At 40.8% G+C, this 16,427-nt stretch overlaps 1 protein-coding gene across 3 annotated transcripts in view; it reads left to right on the top strand.

The window, feature by feature from the left end:
• The first annotated feature begins 300 nt into the window (after nucleotides 1-300).
• The window catches only part of WWC2 (WW and C2 domain containing 2), a 113,392-nt gene continuing 97,265 nt past the window's right edge, over nucleotides 301-16,427 (top strand). The window contains exon 1 of one of the 3 annotated variants that reach the window (XM_053402537.1): nucleotides 301-790. In XM_053402537.1, coding sequence (XP_053258512.1) covers nucleotides 660-790 — 131 coding nt within the window. In that variant the 5' untranslated portion in view covers nucleotides 301-659. Of the gene's footprint in view, nucleotides 791-1,548; nucleotides 1,636-2,988; nucleotides 3,051-16,427 lie in introns of those variants that run through there. The other 2 variants (XM_053402540.1, XM_053402538.1) reach the window with 2 other exon arrangements.

Genomic DNA, 16,427 nt, shown 5'->3' with positions numbered 1-16,427 from the left:
ATTGTAATTAAAAAGTCACTTTTGTGATCACCTTTGTCTCTTTCTCTTTCCTCGCCTCTTCCTCCCCCCATCACCCGCTTTTTCTGACTACCCCCCCCCCAGCACATTCCCATATGATGATGGCCTTTCTGCCTGCCTGTCTTTCATTCTCCTTTCCTTTCTTCCTTCGGCACTGGCAGGGTTAACGCTCAGGAATGCCCCAGCGAGGAATGTGCATGCAGATGAGATGGATGCTAATCTCATGCTAATGAGCGGCTGCTTCTGCTACCGCCGCCGCCGCTCGGGGGGCTGAGCCGGGCCCCCCCCCCGCCCCACAACTCGACCCTCCGCGCCCGCCCCGGATCGGAACCCAGTCGCCGCCTCGGCTCAGCCTGGACCCCCCCCTGACCCGCTGCTGCTACGGAATGGGGGCAGGAAGCGGAGACTCCCGTTCAGACATGGTGGACTGAAACTCCGCCGAGTTTCCTGGCCGATTTGCAAAGGCTCTGCCTGCCTCCCTCCACCCGCCCAGGGTTCCCGGGGAGAAGTAAGAGGGGGTGGGGGGGAAGAGAGAGAGAAGTAGGGTCGTCCTCCTTTTTCCCGCTTCCCTCCTTCCTTCCTTTCTTGTTTTCTGGTCCCTATGGAGCAGCAGCAGCAGCTGCTACCCCCCGCCCTCGGCCATGCCTAGGAAAGTGGGGAATGGGCAGCTGCCCTTACCCGACGGCTGGGAGGAGGCGAGGGATTTCGATGGGAAAGTCTTCTACATCGACCACAACACCAAGCAGACCAGCTGGATCGACCCCAGAGACAGGTGGGTGTAGATTGGGGGGGGGCAGCACAAGAGGCGGGGGCTGAAGCATGGGGGGGGAGCACTTGGCACCAGCCTCGCTTGTCCTAACTTTAGAGAGTTTCTTTCCGCCTCTCCTCTCCAAACCTCCTCCTCCTCCCGTGTAAGGGAGGGTCTCGTACAGTTATATAAGAATCTGCAAAGAGTAAAAATAAAATAGGGGAGTGGGTTCCTCTCCAGTATTATTTTGGGAGGAGATGAGGGGTGTGTGTGTTTGTGTGTTTTTCTGGCATGTGTTATCCTGCGAGGGGTGTGTGTGTTTGTGTGCAGTTGGAGACAAGAGAGTGAAAGTGTCTCTGCAAGGCTGGGAAATAAAAAGGAGAGTTTGGGAAGAGGAAGGAAAGAACTCTGGGAATGTCTTCAGGCTCTCGTGACCCGCCACAGAATCCCCACCCATTCCTTCTCCCCAATTTTTTTTTTTAAATGCAAATTCCTTCTACCGTAAACTTTATTGCCTTTAGAACTAAAGTCGGTTGAGGCGCTCTCTTCTTTTTAAAAACAACTTCGCACAAGTTTTAAAGATTTCTTTTTTAAGAAATCAGCATTCCAATTAGAATAGTTTGGTCAGTCTTTTAAAGAATTCCGCCAAGTTGTTTTCACAGTGCCTTTTTTTTCTCTTCCAAGAAAAAAAGTCAAGATCTTGGGACTGTGTGCAAAAAAAAAAAGTGATAAGACTGTATTTGACTTTGTTCTCTTTAGTACAAAACTTTTTTGAACAGCCTTTCTGAGGAATAAGTGCTGCTGCTGGTGGGGAAGTGTAGGCAGTTTGCTCAGTCTGTTTTTGGAACTGCAGGTTTGGCATGTAACAGGTTTGAGCTTCCATTGCTTCTGAAATCCTGGATTATTATTGTTTATATATATAAAAATATAAGCCTTGTACTGTATGTTGTCTTGATCTCAACCCTGGATGTGTATCCCTTGCTCCACCCCACCTCTCTCCAAAGTGAGTCCTTGTGGAGAATCTGGGGGAAGTGTTCACAGGCCTCATGCCTGAACCACAAAACTAGGCCTCAATTGACTGCTCTTATCCCCCCCTTCCAGATTATAGGATGCTCCCTGCCTTTCCTAGTCCTCAAACTTGAGGTTTTGAATGTAAATGAGGGGATAAAATTCATGATGCGAGATCCTATAATTATTTACTTTATAAATATTAGTTTCTATTTAATCTATTGCAAGAATAATACTAATGATCTAAGATGTCCTATCTTTGGTTAAGGAACAGTTTCTCCATTATATAATTTTCTTAAAACATATCCAGTGGCCATTTGTTCACATTTGGAACTAGTGTTGGACTTTATTAAGCCCAATGAAATCCAGTTATCTCCCAACTAATAAGGGGCATTATAAATTTATGGCACAAACGGTGCTGAATTATTCATGAAGGTCTTGGCTTATATTTCCTGGCTGAAATAAGAAAAAGTAGCTGCAGTGACTCCATGGTGCTTGCACACTGAAAAGTTTGACATGCCTCGTGCAATATGTTGTAGCAGCTGCAACAATAAACACTTTACTGGAATGAAACTGTTTTCAAACTGCTGATCTAACATTCTTATTTGACGTTCTGTGTACTTCAAAAAAATCTCTGAAACAGAATGTAAATGTTGATAAAGCAGTGGGTTTTGCAGGTTGTGGTAATTGTACTGAGTTTTGCATATATTTGGCAACTTATAATGGTAAAGTTTTGAAAACGTCTTACCTGTTTTCTGTTGATTTTACATTTAAATGTTTGTTTTTGAATAGATTACAGAAAAAAATGTAATGCTTGAATGAAGGATATTGTGCTACTGTCTATCAAGAGTGCTGTAGACTCAAATTAAATATTGTTTTTGCTGTGCGTTGTTAACTAAATTTTGAGTTGTTGTGACACCTTGAACATGTGGATAGTATTGATCAGATATCTGGTTTTTCTCTTCTGCTAACCAGACTTGCAACTATAACTTTACAATTACATTTCCCCCTGCTATATTAAGAAAATGAAGTGCAATTTGCCTCTTGTATCACATGAGATTTGAGTTGACTACTGTCTTTCACTTTTCATTAATTTCCTAACTTCTGAAGTGAGAGAAGACTTGGGGCACTTTCAGCCCAGAGCTTGACTGTATTTTCTTTCACAAGAGCTAATGAAGTGAAGTCCTTGTTAAACAGTGTAGGAGACAGTGTTTGGGGTAACTCTATTAATGCTTGTCAATCTCATTACTCACTGTTACAGAACAAACAGAAAGAGGTATGTTGCACTTCGTACTTAAGATAATCCATAACTAATGTATGGGTCTCGGCTGTGAGACACAAATATGGGAACAAAGGGGTAAAGGCAGGTAATGTATACCCTGTTATTTGAGTTCAGTATACAGTGCATGATCCGCCCTGTAAAAGGTGAACATCTCATCTTGAATCTATCCAGAGTTATAGCCCAGCTACATACTGAAATATATGACTTACTCCCAAGAAAGTGTGCATAGTATTGCAGCATGATCCTATGCATATTTACTCAGAAGTAAGAACTATTATCTTCAGTGGGTCTTACTTTCGGGCAAATGTGTGTCAGATTGTAGCCTAGCCCCAATTATTTCAGTTGATTTTCTTTCCTAGTACCGTGGTACCTCGGGTTTCATACGCTTCAGGTTACATACGCTTCAGGTTACAGACTCCGCTAACCCAGAAATAGTACCTCAGGTTAAGAACTTTGCTTCAGGATGAGAACAGAAATCGTGCAGCAGCGGAACGGCGGCAGCGGAAGGCCCCATTAGCTAAAGTGGTGCTTCAGGTTAAGAACAGTTTCAGGTTGAGAACGGACCTCCGGAACGAATTAAGTACTTAACCCGAGGTACCACTGTAAATGTGTTTCAGAGTATAGTAAGGGCTGACATTAAGAACTGTTGTGCTGGCACAGTGACTTGTAGAATCGGGTGTAAGGGTCTCAGAATGGCAGCTCAAGAGTGAATGATGGGGCCATATCTCAATGCATGCTTTCAATGCAGAAGGCCTTAGATTCACTGTCTGACATCTCTGCCTTTAAAAGGCATTGAGTAAAAGAGCGCAGAAAAACTTCTCTTTGACAGTCAGTCTTGGTCTTACCAGAGACATTTATAGTTAAAACCCCATGTTGGGGATGAATTGCAGAGTAGTCACAGGGCACAAGCATTGCATGTCAAAGTTCCCAGGTTCAGTCCTTGGCATCTCCAGGTAGGGCCCATTATGGAATGCTAGAAATCTGCTGCCACCTAGTATAGAGAGTCTGATGGACCCAATGGTCTGTCTTTGTACAAGCAAGCTTATATGTTCCAGGTTTGCCGTGGGGAAGGCTGCAGAAAGTTGAGTTGGGGTAGGTGCTTAACCATTTCTCTGCAAATACCCCAGAAATCTTTTTAAAATCTAAAACCCTAGATTCACTTGAAATAGAGCCCAGCTGAAAGAAAATGTGTGGGATGTCTTCTGCATAAGTAATCCCTCCCCCACGTTCTTCCATCCTTGAGAAAATCTGGGGTTGGGAGCATAAACTGGCTGAGATAAAGTCTCCCAGTCAATAGTAGACCATAGTAAGCTAGATGGACCAGTGATCTGATTCTTATATAAAGTAGTACAGTATCGTATCTAATATATTGTATCATTCTAATGTTAGGACTCTATTCGGTGTCAAGCACCTGTTCAGTAGCTACCAGGTGCAAAAGCCAATGCCCTTTGTACTTTTATAACAGTATTCTTTGTTGTTATTTTTAAGGGCACAGGGTTTTAAGGCATATTCAATGCAATCCTACACATGTTTACTTGGAAGTAATCCCTGTTGTGTCCAATGGATTTCAGCCTTAGTTTTAAATGGAAAGCACGAGGAATGTCATGGCCTGGCAGAGGATGCTGTTTTAGCCACTGATAGCTGGTGGCCGTTGAGACTGGTAGGATGGAGGGCAGAAAGTTGCTGGAGACAGTCAATGACAGACCGAGCCAACTAATTATAGTTTCGTCACCATCCTCCTCCATGCTGGGCCCTACAAGGACAGCTGAATCTAAGGCTGGGAAAGGTGAAAGACAGTGCTGCCACCCCCTGGACTGGTTGCAAGTAAGAAGGCAAGCTGGTGGGGACTGGCTGAGGGCAGATGGGTTGCAATGCCCCATTTGCCCAATAGACCAGTCTCCGTTGGTTTTAACTCTTGGATCAGCAGCAGCATCCTCTGCCTGTGTCACTGCAGGGAAAGCAATCTGTTATGGTTGAGCTGTCTGGAGTATGCAGTCCCCCAGTGGCGGACCTTGGCGTCTCAAATTTCAGTGGCGGCCTGTGCAACACCAAAATCCAGTGCCCCCTCACCTCTCGCCTTCTGTTGGATGTCATTGTTATGATGCTACCACACTGGTTGCGCTCCCCTAGATCTGCCTTTGGAGCCCCCCCCATTGAACCTACTTATATTTCACATAAATTGCTACAGGTAAAGGGACCCCTGACCATTAGGTCCAGTCGTGGCCGACTCTGCGGTTGCGGCGCTCATCTTGTTTTATTGGCTGAGGGAGCCGGCGTACATGTTTCCAGCATGACTAAGCTGCTTCTGGTGAACTAGAGCAGTGCACGGAAACACCGTTTACCTTCCTGCCGGAGTGGTACCTATTTATCTACTTGCACTTTGGTGTGCTTTTGAACTGCTAGGTTGGTAGGAGCAGGGACTGAGCAACAGGAGCTCACCCCGTCGTGGGGATTCGAACCCACAGCGCCACCCGCGTCCCTCTATAAATTGCTATAAATAATAATAAATACACAATTGGATGATGGGGGAAAGGTAATCTGATCACTTCTGTGATAAAGTTTCAATGCTCATCTCTTTCCACCCTTTATCGCCTTCCTTTCCTTTCCTTCCCTAGACCTAGAATACAATTTTTAGAGTGTATTCGAGACCTCACAAGCAGTGTTTGGCTTGAATCCTACAGTTATTCCAGCTGAGTTGGAGATCTGGCATGATGGCATACTGTCACACTTCCCCAAAGTAGAGAAGTGGTTTGCTGGAAGTAAATGTTATGTAAGCATACAAGGTCAACAATAGGTGGTTCGTGTGCTGCCCCTGGGATGCATATCCAGGATTAACTGTTTACTACACGCCTGCCAATTACATATTTGAAATAGATTAACTGTCTAGCTCGGCTGCCAGAACATTGTTTTGAAGTTTGACAAAAAGAAAGTGGGTAGTTTTGAAGGAGTGATTTAAATAGCTTTTTAAAAAAGCAAATATGGTTAGTGACAGTCAAAATGTCAGTTACTGACAAAGGTTGCAGAGGTGAGAGTAGATAGACAGGTTTCAAATGCCAATATCAAGGGGATGTTTGCGTAGCCATAAGATTTGAATCACTGAGGACAGGGTGACTTTGCAATATATTTATTTCTCCCCACTGATCATAATAGAGTCTCTGTATTTGTTATGGAATTGTGTAACAATTCCACCGTGCACAGCTACAAACACCTAAGAATGAAGAGTACAGTACAGTATAATATATCCATTGGAATGTGTCTGCATGGAAAGAGTTATTAACATCACTCTGCATGGCATAATATTAAACAGCATTGTATCACCTCTGAGTTTTCAGGTTCTATCTGGTAGCTGCTAACACTCCTACCTCCTACTGTATATTTTAGTGCTAGAAACACCCCCTATATTCTTTTTCCTCTCTGTGTGGTAATGTGAGGGCACTTACTATAACCCACAATGAATAGAGCTACTTGTTTTACTCCTTCAGAAGACTTTTTTTAATGGAATGAAAGTACACAGTTATAATTGCAGGGTTAAGTGCTAATGCTCTATGATAGCAGTAGGTAACGTTATTATTAAAATAATAATAGCTGCTCTGCAATGAGCTTTCCTCTTGGGTGTAGTAATGGGTGACACCTTTTATAGTCATAATGGGACAAGATTCAACCAATGTTAAGGACTTTGAAGCCCATTTATTTCAATCGGAAAGTTAAGTACATGCTTCAATATCTCCCATTGAAATCAGTTAAATTTCAAAGTGCTTAATGTTGGACAGGTTGTTTTCCCCCACTCTTGTAAATGAAATTGTCTTCTGATGCAAATTGTTTCACTTTGCATATTTGGAATAGTGGTGGTATGCTTCCCCCTTGGTTTAGCCCCTTCATTGAAACAGTTTCCTGACCAATGACACAATATGCTGAACAGAGGAAGGAAAAGAAGTTGAAGGAGAGTTGAGCAGTGTTGGCGAAGACCTGAGAAAAAGGCTCCATTGGAGAAAAAAGTTGAAGAAGGCAGGGCAGTGGCAGCTTTGAAAGCAGGACAGTTAATTGATCAGTGGAAGAGAGCAATTTAGAATGTGCTGCAGACATGACCGAATGAAATGAAAGGCATTTGTTGTTGTTGAATGTGAGATCTTTATCTTTGACAGCCAGAAAAAACTCACTTGGAGAAGGCTTCGATGGTGTCACTATGCTATTTGAGGAGTTGAGAGAAATTTTGGTAAATTGTTGGCATTTCCTTCGAAGCACCCACAAATCCATTGATCAGCAAATGCCACCACCCTTCTGATCCCATCCATGGAGGTCCTTGCCTTTATTTCCACTGCAGTTTTGGAGCATATAATAAATGGCAGGAGTCTTTCTGAGCAGCAGGAAAGACTCTTGTCGTTTCTTACCCCACACAAATGAGATATTGCTCTGGATCTCTGTCAAGCCCCCTTGCACACCAGAAGACACAGGAGAAGGGATTAGGAGTGACCACAAATAATGGCAGGCTAGGAAGCAAAGCCAATGTTCAAAGACAATATTGTTTGGTTAATTACAGCACCATGGAATACCTTTAAGTTGTTTTACATAGGTACAGATATTAGAATAGTGCTAGTATATCAGAATGTTTGGGACACCTCACTTGAGGTGTCATATTTGTGTTCTCAGTGTAGATATAATGCATTATATTTTGCATGTTCCTTTGAAAATGGATGTGATGCATCAAGCTAGTAATTGAACTCAAAATGTAGAATTGTGCCCTGAACATATGCATTAAATTTCACTCTGATACTTGAGTGCTCATCAGAGTGTTACTGCATTACAAGCAGACATATGGAATACTGAATGGACTTGCTGAACCGAAGGTCTTGTTTCTCTCAGCTAATTTGTTTGATTTGTTGTGTTTATAATTTAATAATTTGAATAATAATTTGAATAGCTTAATGTTAATTTTTGATATAGTTGGTACTCTTGCCTTTCTGCACATCCTTAACAAATCAGTATATGTGTGCATTACTATACGGTCGTATTGATCACTGTCAGTCTTTAAGGCTATATTGATCTGTTTGGGGAGAAGTGGAAATGCTCTTATCCTCTTCCTGTTGTGCTCAATATACACATTTATTTGTTGTTGCTGCTGAATTTCCACTACTGACAAAAAGACTGCTCAGAGTTTTCATACCACCTCTGGAGGTGCATGCCAAACTATCAAAGATCTTCGTACTATTCCCTTAAGTTCAGCTAGAGGCATGTACACTTTGTTGTGTCATGGTCACTGACACCTACTGGGTACTGCACTCATATGACACTATTATCACTTCCCAGGGTTGAAACTCTGTCTGGCCATGTCTCTCTCGCTTTTATTTTGTGGGACTTAGTTGTTACCCAGTTGTTGCCACATGCATTTTTATATAGACTTTTAGTAGGAGAAAAATATTATATTCTTTTCCCTCTACCAATGCAGGAGATTTTCCTTTTTTAAATATCCCAAGTTGAGTTCTTAAGATTTCTCCTAAAGGAATCTTTACGGGAACAAACAGCCACAGTGGGTTCATTCAAGTGCATTACCTAAAAGATCTACATCTCCTTCATCTTTGGAAGGATCCATTGGAAATTTCCCTTTAGACTCAATCCGCTCCAAAGAGTCCTGGGCAGAAGATTTTGGCTCAAAGTAATTGTCAAAGGAGCCAGTCCTTTAAAATTGCTTACAACAATTATGAGATTAAATTAAAATGCAAGAGGGAACTTTCAAGTTTGTATGTACCTGCAGTCCATATACATTTGCTGGGTAACAAATTATGGTATTTGAAGCTAAATGGGACTTTAATTTTGAATAAACAACATAAGATTGGACTACATAGCTGCAGTAGGTGTGTTCTTTTTTAACCTGTGGGTAGATTATTGAGAGCCAGAAGCTTTAATACATTAAAGTTCTCCAGTTTCTGAGTCTATACAAAACCTCATGGAGACAACTGGGTAGAGTGTTTTTAGTCACACTGAATTGTCAGCTTGACCCCTGTTCCGTGAAAATATTTCCCCCCCCCCCCAAGCAGGGGACCGTTAACATGTTTTTTTTTAAAATAATATTTTAAAAATAATATTTATTAGATTTTCAACAGTATAACAAAAATAAACAATCACACAAAAAAAGAAACAACAACAGGAAAAATAAAAAAAATAAAAAAGAGAACAAAAAATTACATAAAAGTAAAATATGCTTCAATAATGTAACTTGCTTTAGCCTGGTTCTTGGACCTCCTCACACCTCCCTTTTTTGTATTCTGCTTCAATTTGTTATTTCAGCAAATCCTTTCCATCTTTCCAAAAATTTTAGCATAAACATGACATACTTTTCTTAACCTTATTGACTTTAAATTCTCAACTTATCAATGCATGACTTCTCACAACCTTTCTGCTAAAACCTGTGGGTATCTATCCACCATTGTCCCAATTCTCTAGCAGTTTGCTTTATTTTAGAATAGCCTTTAAATATTATAACACATTTCAATAAAAACTTTAAATTTCTCAATCCCCTCCCCACAGCTCTTCCCCTGGTCCCAAAAGACTGCCAGTCCTTTCCGTCAATTCCCTAAAGCTCCATTAATCTGGAAACCTGATGTCAGAGGCTCTTAGGTCCCCCCCCAAGCCCCTTCTGGCGATTTTGTTCATACTCTTTAATTCCCAGAAACACATCTCTGGGGAATCCTATCCTAACATGATAGCTGCAGCATTTCAACCATTCAACCAAATTTTCAGGTTTAAATTTTAGATGATCTTTCCAAAGGTATTTCCCAGTGCATCCAGATCCAGTAGCCCCAAGACCTTCAATCATTTCCAAACCCATATCCATATTCCAACAGTCCATAGGTCCCTGTGTAATGGGAACCTTCCATCCTTTCAGTCCAAACTGAGATCCAACCATCACAGTCCGGCCTTTACCAAAGTCCATCATAGATGGTCTTAGTTTGTAATCCATGGATGATCTTAATTTGTAGTCCTCAGTTACGTTGACATGCAATAAATGGTGCGCGCGAATAACTTCTAACAATACATAGTGCTATGTGTCTTGACTGGCGTTGAATAAAGAGTGGACTAGTTTTATAACTAGTTGTAACCATAGAACACAGTCTTGCTGTATTTTTCACTTGAGATACGTATGGTATGAAACTTCCTTGTTGAAAGCAAACATGCCATTTAGTACAGTGATTTACGGTCATCCGTCTTTATTAAAGGGAAAATCCATAATTCTGTTGTAGAGTGTGCATTATTCATTAGGGTTTGATTAGCTCACATTAAAGAGATTTTACCCTCTTACATGATTAAAAACCTCCAGTATCCATACAGTGTAATTCAACTACCTTTGATAAAAAGCTAATGTGTGCTTCTGATATTTCTAGCCCTTAATGCTGTAAAAATGAGCTAAAAAGTGTGCTGGCCAGCACCTAGTTAAAAACTCAGAAGGTGCAAGGTGGGACTGGGTTGGAATTTCTAGTGCTCAGGAAGTGAGGCTGCAGTAATCCTACAGTACTTTAGCCTTCTCAATAATGAGCACGATAACTTAAGCAAAATAAGAAAATAATCACAAATTTGCATAATTTAGGCAAATAATAAAATTCTGCTTTCAGTGGCTCAGATTATGTGTTTATGTTAAAACCTCCAGAGTATGGTGTGCAAATAACTCTGATTCTGTCATGTTATGAAGATATGCCTTTCAGAAATATCTTCACTTGAGGAAATTTTCCCCCAGCTTTCTTTCAAAACGTTATAGCCCTTTTGTTCACACTTGATTTCTGCCCATGAACATTTGATGTGCTTGTCCTAAGCTGCCCCTTTTTAAGGATGTGTGTGCTGTTGTGCTTTTTGTCATTATACTTCATTCTACCTTTTGATTTGATTACATGATCACTTGTGCTGGGATAAGAATTCCCAAATTGTGTGTGTGCCTTAATTCATTTCAATGATCAAGCAGTTAATGAGAGGCTGAAGAGAGTTCACTTGAGTAAAAGAGACCTGAGATAAATATGGGCTCTTTTGTGGTCTCAGTTAAATTTCGGGCAACCTGATGATAACAGGATTTTTGCCTCTGATATGTGCTATTGGGAAAATTTGACAATTCACAGATATATACCTGTTCAAAACATTGTTGGATTTCCTGCCAACATAAATAAACTTGAAGTGAACCTACGCATTTAAGAACTGTGAATTAACCTCTGGTATTCCTAATCATGTAACTGGTTCATGGTTGATAATGTACTTAAATGACTAGTTTCAATCTCTCTAGTGCAATTACCTTTTACTGGTAGTATATTGAGAAGAACTGGGCAGCTACATTACTGAGATAATTATTGGTTTGCTTTGTAGAGTAGACCAAAACACCATGTAAAACCTATTTTTCCTTATGCTTAGAGATCGCTGCTGTGTACAAAACAAACAGTTAATACAGTCATGGTTGTTAGATGAACAAAGGAATGCTATGGAGATTAATAATCATCTGACATGTTTTGTAAAACATTCCTAAAATGATGATTAGAGACTTTATGGGGCACAAAAAAGAGAAGAGAAGCCTTTCCAGTTAGTGTTCTGTGCTATACTGTGCTTACCATTGATGCAATACTTCTGGATCACATAGTAAACAGAAGCCTTTTAAAAATTTATTATTATCACAGTAATTGCGGCTGTTTTTTCTTGGGATGTGTACTATTGTATTTATTGTTTGATATCTTCAAGGAGCTCAGGGTGGTGAACATTGTTTTCCTCTTCCTGCTTTATACTCAAAATAGCCCTTTGAGGTGGATTAAGCTAAGAAATGGTGGCCTGGCTAAATCATCACGTAACAAACCATGAATTAATAGCAAGTTTGTCCCACAGGCAGTTAAATAAAATATGTGGTTTTTTCTCCAAAGTTTTGATTTATTTCCAAGTTTTTCTTATCTTGTGCTCTTATAACCTGGTGAGTATCTGGGGTGAGAGTAACCAAACAAACCATGCTTAAGGAAGGGAGTTGTGGTCACATGTAACGCCATAGTTAAAACAAATCAAGGTTTGTAAGTCAACAACAAACCATGACTTCACATTAGCAGTCATTGGTAAACAAACCATAGTTAGAAGAAGAAGAAGAGTTTGGATTTGATATCCCGCCTTTCACTCCCTTTAAGGAGTCTCAAAGCGGCTAACATTCTCCTTTCCCTTCCTCCCCCACAACAAACACTCTGTGAGGTGAGTGAGGCTGAGAGACTTCAAAGAAGTGTGACTGGCCCAAGGTCACCCAGCAGCTGCATGTGGAGGAGTGGAGACGCGAACCCGGTTCCCCAGATTACGAGACTAGTGCTCTTAACCACTACACCACACTGGCTCTTAAGCCACTGTTTGGCATTCACACATAATAGTAATAAACCATGTCTTTATTAAACAATGGCTTAGAATTATGTGTGTGACCCAGGCTAGTGACTGGCCCAGGGTCACCTAGTGAGTTTCTTTGCTGAGTAGGGATTTTAATCTGGGTTTTGTCATACAGAATCTGATGGCAGCCATTAGATGATTGTAGAATGTGTGTGGGCCACTAAGATACTGACTTCGATTTATTGTAAATCAGTTATTGTGAGAGACAGTGCATGAATTAACGCTGATATTGTGAAAATTGGATTACCTTTTAATATGTAAGCTTTTCCGGCAGTATAGATTCAAAGGGCCCTAAGGAAGCCAGACTATCCTCCACCAGGGCCAGGGCTTTTTCAGTGATGGCTTTGACCTGGTGGACTGCTCTGTACCACGAGACTAGGGCCCTACAGGACTTCATCCCCTTCCGCAGGGCCTGTAAGACAGAGCTATTCCACTTGGCTTTCAATTTGAATTAGCCTGATCCTCTATTCCCTTTCCCCCTTTCCTCTTCTATGAAGAAACCCTTTCCGGGACCCCACATTTAAATTCTTCTCTGGTCTCCTTGCTGGCCCTAGTAGGACCAAATTGGCCAGTTGCCCTGGTGATCATTTGATGTCTACTGACTGGGGTTCCCACCCACCCCAAAAAATGACCCCTGAATTTTTGAATGTTGTTGATATTGCTGCATTTTATGTTGTGTTTTATGCTGTTTTAAAGTCACATTTTAATCAATGTTTTATATTTGCTGTTAGCTGCCCTGAGCCTAGTTTTTAAACCAAGAAGGGTGGGGTATAAATAAAAATTTATCATTATTATTATAAAGGTGGTCATTGTTCCTTATTTTAGGAGAGCATCCCTTATTTGCAAAAGTCACAGGATTCTAGAGCATGATCCTTAATTTTCTAGCAGCTTAATCCTGCTCCTTGATCATACATTATACAGTAGTCTATTTTTTAAAGCATTCACATTTGTTTATTATTTGAGCCCTTGTGTTATCTGTGGTCTTCTTTCAAATCAACAACTTCATTCTTGAAGGCAGAAAAATGAAAGTGTTTCATTGTAAATCTAACATTGAATTAATCTCTCGTTAGCCCAGACTAAAAGCTGCACACCTAGTTTAATATTGTAAATTTATACAAAGCCTCCCCTAGGAATATAGGAAGTTGCTTGTTCTGTGTCTACTGGGATAATTTGTAGATCTCTATAACATTCTTCCAATATAGTTTTTATTTCATTTATCTATTTATTTACCGTATTTATAATCTGCCCTTTGCAAGAAGCTCTCAGGGTAGAAGTACACAGCAAAAATAAAACATTGTTTAATAAAACCAAAACATTATTAAATTCCAGAATTCAATAAAGTAGATCATGGTAGCAAGCTATTAAAGCAACAGTAAGTGAACATACATGAGTGGATTGAAACCTTATCCCACACCAAAGGCCTGTATAAAGAGATTCCTCTTCAGCTGCTAACAGAAATTAAATAATGTCACTGCTAGACCAACCTCAGAAGGAAGGTCATTCCAGAGTTGGGGAGCCACCACAGAAAAGGCTGTCCTGTGTACTGCTGCCTTCCCACTAGGACTTCCCCTGGCAACAGACTCACCAGCAGAGCCTCCCCTGCAGATCTTAATTCACAGGCAGCTTGATTGGAAGAAGGTGCACCTTCAGATATTTGTCCCTGCATTGTTGCAGGCTTCCTCAACCTCCGCCCTCCAGATGTTTTTGGCCTACAACTCCTATGATCCCTATCTAGCAGGACCAGTGGTCAGGGATGATGGGAATTGTAGTCTCAAAGCATCTGGAAGGCTGAGGTTGAGGAAGCCTGGCTTAGGGTTTTGCATTGGGACCTTGAATTGGGCTTAGAATTGGATTGTTGCTTTAGCACTGGTGTTCTACAAGTCTGGCCAGTCAACATTCTGGCCACTGCATTCTGCCCAACTTGTTGTGCTATATTTTTGGATTCATCGTATGGCTCATGAGCAGGGACAGAGGCAGAGGCGTCCTGGTAAGGCAGTTGTGAGATCATGGAGCCCTGAGGTGGCGGTCTTAGAGATTCCTTGCCCCTGCCTTGCCCCATCCCCATTCCAATGAGCACAGCCAGGAGGATGCCATTGCCTCTGTTTCAAAGGTTTTCTAGGTTCAAGGAAGTTACTCTCAGGCCAATCAGCACAAGCATCATTAATTTCAGCCTTTGATGGGAAAGTGCCAGCTAAATTAGTTAAATGCTGGGCTGCAAGTCCAGTTGAGTGCAAAGGTTTTCTTTCCTTTTTAGCCCGTAGAGTTCTAACTAGTTTCACCTGTCTTGACTAGTGCTTTCTTCTGATCTTTGGACTGCAGATCTGTGCATTGCAAATTTGCTAACTTTAGTAGTCTATCTTGGTTCCCCCACCCCCTGAAAGAATAGAAATGTTTCTTTAATGTGATTATTCAAAAGATCACTGATCTAAAGGGGATTTTCTTTCTCTGACAGAGGCTTTTAATATATTTTCTCATGAGTCTTGTAACACTTTCTATAGGAAAAAGATTGATTCAAGTTTTTTGAAACTCAATACTTCTAAAAACATGTATAAAAGACTTCAGTAGTTATGATATGAAGAAATAGTTCTGTGACATTCATTTGTATCTCCTGAGTTTGTATGATAAATTACGAGTTCAGCATAAATTGACTTCCACAGACAGAATATTGCATGCTTCATTTGTATGGAACCCTTCTTGAAAATAGAATGCCTTTCAGCTGTCATCGTCAAGTGGAGGCTTAATATACGGTATCCTTTTGCCATTAAGAAAGATGGAGGTTTAGGCTGCAATCCCATACACACTTATCTCAGGATAAACACAATTGAATTCAGTGGTGCTTACTTCTGAGTAAACATACCTGGGATTGTATTGTAAATGTTAAACCTAAATTAGTGGACTGTACTACCGTTTCAAGATACAGTGCTACTGCTATTTTAAAATTACAATGTGGAATAGAATTTTACCTTGTGCTCTTCCATATATAGATATAATTGTTTATATAGTATACAGTGGTACCTCGGTTTAAGAACAGCCCTGTTTACGAATGATTCGGTTTATGAACTCCGCAAAACCAGAAGTAGTGTCCCAGTTTGCGAACTTTACCTCGGTCTAACAACGGAAGCCGAACGGTGGAAGGTCTCATTAGGGAAAGTGCGCCTCGGTTTAAGAACGGACTTCTGGAACTGATTAAGTTCGTAAACCGAGGTGTCACTGTATTAAGATAATATTTGCTGTGCAAAGGCAGACTTTATTAATACCTAAGGAGCAGTAGTGATCACTGGAATATTAGTCATGTAATGATTTCTGTGAGTGATTGATTTTTTTAAAAATAGGGGTATTTTTGCTGCATTAATGGAATGAGACATAGATAAGAGGGCGCCATTCTACCATTCTGTATTTTGGGCAGCCTTTCCCAGCTTTGAATCCCTGATCAGAGACTATGGAAGTTGTAGTCCAACAGTATTTGGGGGAGGCTGTTCCAGAGTAGATGGGTGAAATTCCAGGTAAAAACAACACCAGGACATCTCTTGTTAGTCTTCCTTTCCTTTCTGTGTTCTCCTTCTCATCACCAGCAATGCACAATCTTTTATTTATTACCCCATAAAATGTTGTTTTACCAATCCAACAAAACGGGAGGCAGTAGCAGCAATACCGGTTTATGACTGAGATTTGAATTTTGGAGCAAAGTTTTAAGCTGAACGTGTCTAATTACAAAAGTGGGCAGACACACTTAGACTATAGCATATATCAAATTATCTACCCAGACAACGTAAATGAAGCAAGTTAAGTTCCTTAAAGGAAACACAGACATTAAGTTTTCTTGTATTTTTAAATTGGAAATGAAGATATACCTGTATATGTAAACGTGGAGTTAAAAAGGACAGGATCCAGAACAACCAACCAACTACTACCATGTACTCAAGAGGGCTTTGGGTTTGTCTTCAGCAGGTCCAATGCCACACAGCAAAATACTGCTTTTGAAACTGGAGGGTC

The sequence above is a fragment of the Podarcis raffonei genome, chromosome 9 (assembly GCF_027172205.1).
Source record: "Podarcis raffonei isolate rPodRaf1 chromosome 9, rPodRaf1.pri, whole genome shotgun sequence".
Lineage (NCBI taxonomy): Eukaryota > Metazoa > Chordata > Lepidosauria > Squamata > Lacertidae > Podarcis > Podarcis raffonei.
The sequence above is the reverse complement of the archived record's forward strand: the minus strand, read 5'-3'. Positions and strand labels throughout refer to the sequence as shown.